Consider the following 3,691-nt stretch of genomic DNA (forward strand, 5'->3'; position numbering starts at 1 on the left):
GGCAGAGCTCACTCCCAGTCGGGGCTGAGTGGGACCGTTCCTCTCTGCTTGTTCCCAAGGGTGCCCTGGCTTCTGCGAGCCTCGCCCATGTGGAGCCCAGCCAGAGCGGCCCAGGGACCTTCACAGAGGGCAGCCCAGCCGGCCGTGCCCAGACGCAGGCTGCTCGCACCCTAGGGTCCCCTCGCAAGCGGCCAGGGCAGCCGGAAGGCAGCTCCCCCGCCAAGAATGTGGGCCGCTTCTCGGTGGTCAGCACGCAGGACGAGTGGACCCTGGCCTCCCCCCACAGCCTGAGGTACTCGGCCCCACCCGATGTCTACCTGGACGAGGCCCCCTCCAGCCCTGACGTGAAGCTGGCCGTGCGGCGGGCACAGACAGCCTCCTCCATCGAGGTTGGCGTGGGCGAGCCTGTGTCCAGTGACTCTGGGGATGAGTGTCCGCGGAGGAGGCCGCCAGTGCAGAAGCAGGCCTGCCTGCCCAGCGGCGGGGGGGGGGGAGCGCGGCCAGCGACTTCGTGAAGAAGGCCACCGCCTTCCTGCACAGGTCTTCGCGGGCCGGCTCGCTGGGCCCACAGACGCCCAGCAGGGCAGGCGTGAAGGTCCCCACCATCAGCGTCACCTCCTTCCACTCCCAGTCGTCCTACATCAGCAGTGACAATGACTCGGAGTTTGAGGACGCCGACATGAAGAAGGAGCTGCAGAGCCTGCGGGAGAAGTACGTGCAATCCGGAGCCCCGGCAGGCTGGCCCAGACCACGCCCCTCCTGGTGCTAAGGGGAGCCCCAAGTCAGACCCCACAGGCAGCCCACACTTGCAGCTGCCGGGTCAGAGCAGCAGGCAGGACAAGGCCACCTCGGGTCTGCCCTGCAACCTGCAGTGGAGAGCCCCCACTCTGTCCTCCGGCCGGGCAGGTACCATTGGCCTGGCCCCTGGCTTCTTCGAGGCGTGTTTCCCTCCCCCGCCTCCCCCAGCCCCACCTCGCTTCCTTCTCTTCCCTGGGGACACCTCAGGGCTTCCCCAAGGCACTTGCCTTTCTTCTCTCTCTCTCTGTCTCTTCTCCTTTTCTCTTTTTGTCTCTGTTTCTCTGTCCCTTGTCTCTTTCTCTTTGCCTCTCTGTTTCTGTCTCTGTCTTGTCTCTCTTTGTCTCTGTCTCTTGCAATTTGTCTCTCTTTTTCTTCCTCTCTCTTCTTCTGTCTCTGTCTCTTCCTCTCTATCCTCTCACCCTTCCTTCGTCTCCTTTTGTCTCTCTGCGCCTCTAGTTCCCTCTTTCTGTATGTCTCCCCTTTCTTTCCATTTTTTTGCTCAGTCTGTCTCTGCCCCTTTCTCAGTCTCAGTCTCTGTCTCCCTGTCTCTCTTTCTCACCCAGCATACTGTCTGTGCCCACTGCAGCTGGGGTCCCTGTGGGTGCTGGGGGAGCCCCAGTTGCTTGCTGAGCTGTGGCAGACAGCGAGCTGGGCACTGTGGGAACTGGCGGGAAGTCCGGACAGGCAGAGGAGGGCTGCTGTACCCGCTCCTCTCTCACCGCTCCTCAGACCTCACCCTTCCTCTCTCACCGCCCCCTCAGGCCTCGTGCACAGAGAGGGTAGTGCTTGCTGGCCTGGGTGGGGGCCAGTGCCGTGCACCAGGACTCGGGCTCTGAGGACTCCGTGCTAAGCATCCTGCCTGGTGCGAAGGACTCGGGATGAGGCTCCTGCCAGGCAGACCCAAGCGTATGGCTGCAGGTGTAGACATACCCGGGAAGGCAGCCCTGCTGGCCAGGGCCTTTGTCAAGACAGGAGGGTAAACAGCCCTAGTGGGCCAGCCTGAACCCTTGGGCAAAGGAGCTGGGCGTCTGGGCATGGCCTCTCAGGGCAAGTGTGCCCAGGGGCCCAGCAGGGGCCACGGTGGGGAGCTGAGGGCTGCTGGCTGCTAGAGAGGGCAGGAGTTTGCATATGGAAAGACTGGGGAGGACGCTAATGTGAGCTCTGAGAGACAGAGAGGTGCATGCCTCAGGGACGCCCTGAGATGTTGCCAAGGGCAGAGAAGCAGGTGGAGGGCAGGCTGTGGGTGAGCAGGAGTACAGCTGGGGCTGCAAGTGAGGGGAGAGACCTAGAGAAGGGTGAAGGGTGAAGCCTGGAAATGAGGGGCAGGGCCTAGAGATGGGGTGGGGCCTGGAGGTGAAGGATGGCGCCTGGAAGTGAAGGGCGGGGCCTAGGGATGGGTGGGGCCTGGAGATGGGGTGGGGCCTAGGGATGGGAGGGCCTGGAGGTGAGGGGCTTGGCTAGAGGTTAGGGGCAGGGCCTAGAATAGTGCAGCTGGGGTCCAGAGATGAGTAGGGCTTAGGAAGAGAGGCAGAACCTTGTACAGGAAGAGCAGGGAGTCCAAAAATACCTCAGATTTTCAGGGAACCCAAGGAAGGAGAAATAGATCTTTGGAACCCAATGGAGAGGGGTGACCATTTAGATAGGAGTGGGGAGTATTCATTTTTTTTTCTTTTTGGAGAGGATTTGCTATAGGGCACACATACTCACCAGAAAGAGAGAAACATAGAGACAAAAAGTGAGAAATCACCCCCCAGGGGGGATGGCCACGCCACAATCCCTTCTCCTCCATTCTCTCGGGATCTTGGGCACGCACGCACACATGCCCGGCGTGAGTTTAAGCCACTGGGTCTGGGACTCTAATCGTGGTTGACTACGTGGGAGTCCAGCGACATAGCCATCATGCCAAACGCCGGTCCCGGGAAGTATTCTTAAGGGCACGTGTGCTTGCCAGAGAGATGGGGTGGTGGGGAGAGTGAGAAGTCACCCCCAGGGATGGCCTCCCCCCCCCACCTGTTGGACTCTGCCACTCACATACATGCATGCAGTGTGCTCTCAGGCTGACGAGTCCAGGACTTGAACACTGATGCTAGGACTAGCTGTGTGAGGTCCACTGCATTAACCATACCACATGCTGGCCCGAGATGTTAAGCCTCCATCGAGAATTGGGAGGACTTAGCAGCCTCTGAAGGGAAGTAGCCCACAGTTCTCAAATCTTCACTGCAGGGGACACCCGGGAACCTTTGCTGATGCAGGAGCCTCGCCCCACCCCACCTGCCCTGGGGTTTTCCACGCAACGGTGGGGTTTCCTAGGGCCCCAGGGGCCCTGTGCTCAGCCTGGTTGTGCTTTCAGACACCCAGACCAGGGCCCCCAGTGCGGGTTGGCCTGGTAGACTGAGGCTGCCTGTCTGTCCGAACCAGCTCCTTTTCCCTTCACCTGGATCATTGCTCAGGGCTGTCGCTATGAGCGTTCGTATGCGTGTGGGGCTGTCCACACCTCCCTGACCACTGAACAGCTGTGGGTGCGAGTGTGGGATTTGAAAACCCGAAGCTCCCACCTCACCTAAGTTCTTAATGCCAGAGGTCACCCAATTGGGCAGCTGAATTAGATCTAGACAATGCCACAGAAAACCCCCACGGGGCCCTTCTGAGTGTCCTGGGCCCAGTGCAGGCAGTGTCTGCCCACCCCAGCCACAGGTGCCCACATGGCACCACCCCAGTGGAGGAGAAAGCCCACCAGCCCTCCCTCTGCTCTGCCCCACTCCAGGCACCTGAAGGAGATTTCAGAGCTGCAGAGTCAGCAGAAGCAGGAGATCGAGGCACTGTACCGCCGACTGGGCAAGCCCCTGCCCCCCAACGTGGGCTTCTTCCACACGGCACCCCCCACCGGCCGCCC

General features: G+C 61.0%; 1 protein-coding gene across 1 annotated transcript in view; it reads left to right on the forward strand.

The window, feature by feature from the left end:
- Positions 1-3,691, forward strand: part of WNK2 (WNK lysine deficient protein kinase 2) — a 157,507-nt gene that overhangs the window by 119,162 nt on the left and 34,654 nt on the right. The window contains 3 exon segments of the mRNA XM_014592804.1: positions 60-479; positions 482-711; positions 3,563-3,688. Coding sequence (XP_014448290.1) covers positions 60-479; positions 482-711; positions 3,563-3,688 — 776 coding nt within the window.

This window comes from Tupaia chinensis, unplaced genomic scaffold, assembly GCF_000334495.1.
Source record: "Tupaia chinensis unplaced genomic scaffold, TupChi_1.0 Scaffold138619_1, whole genome shotgun sequence".
Classification (NCBI taxonomy): domain Eukaryota; kingdom Metazoa; phylum Chordata; class Mammalia; order Scandentia; family Tupaiidae; genus Tupaia; species Tupaia belangeri.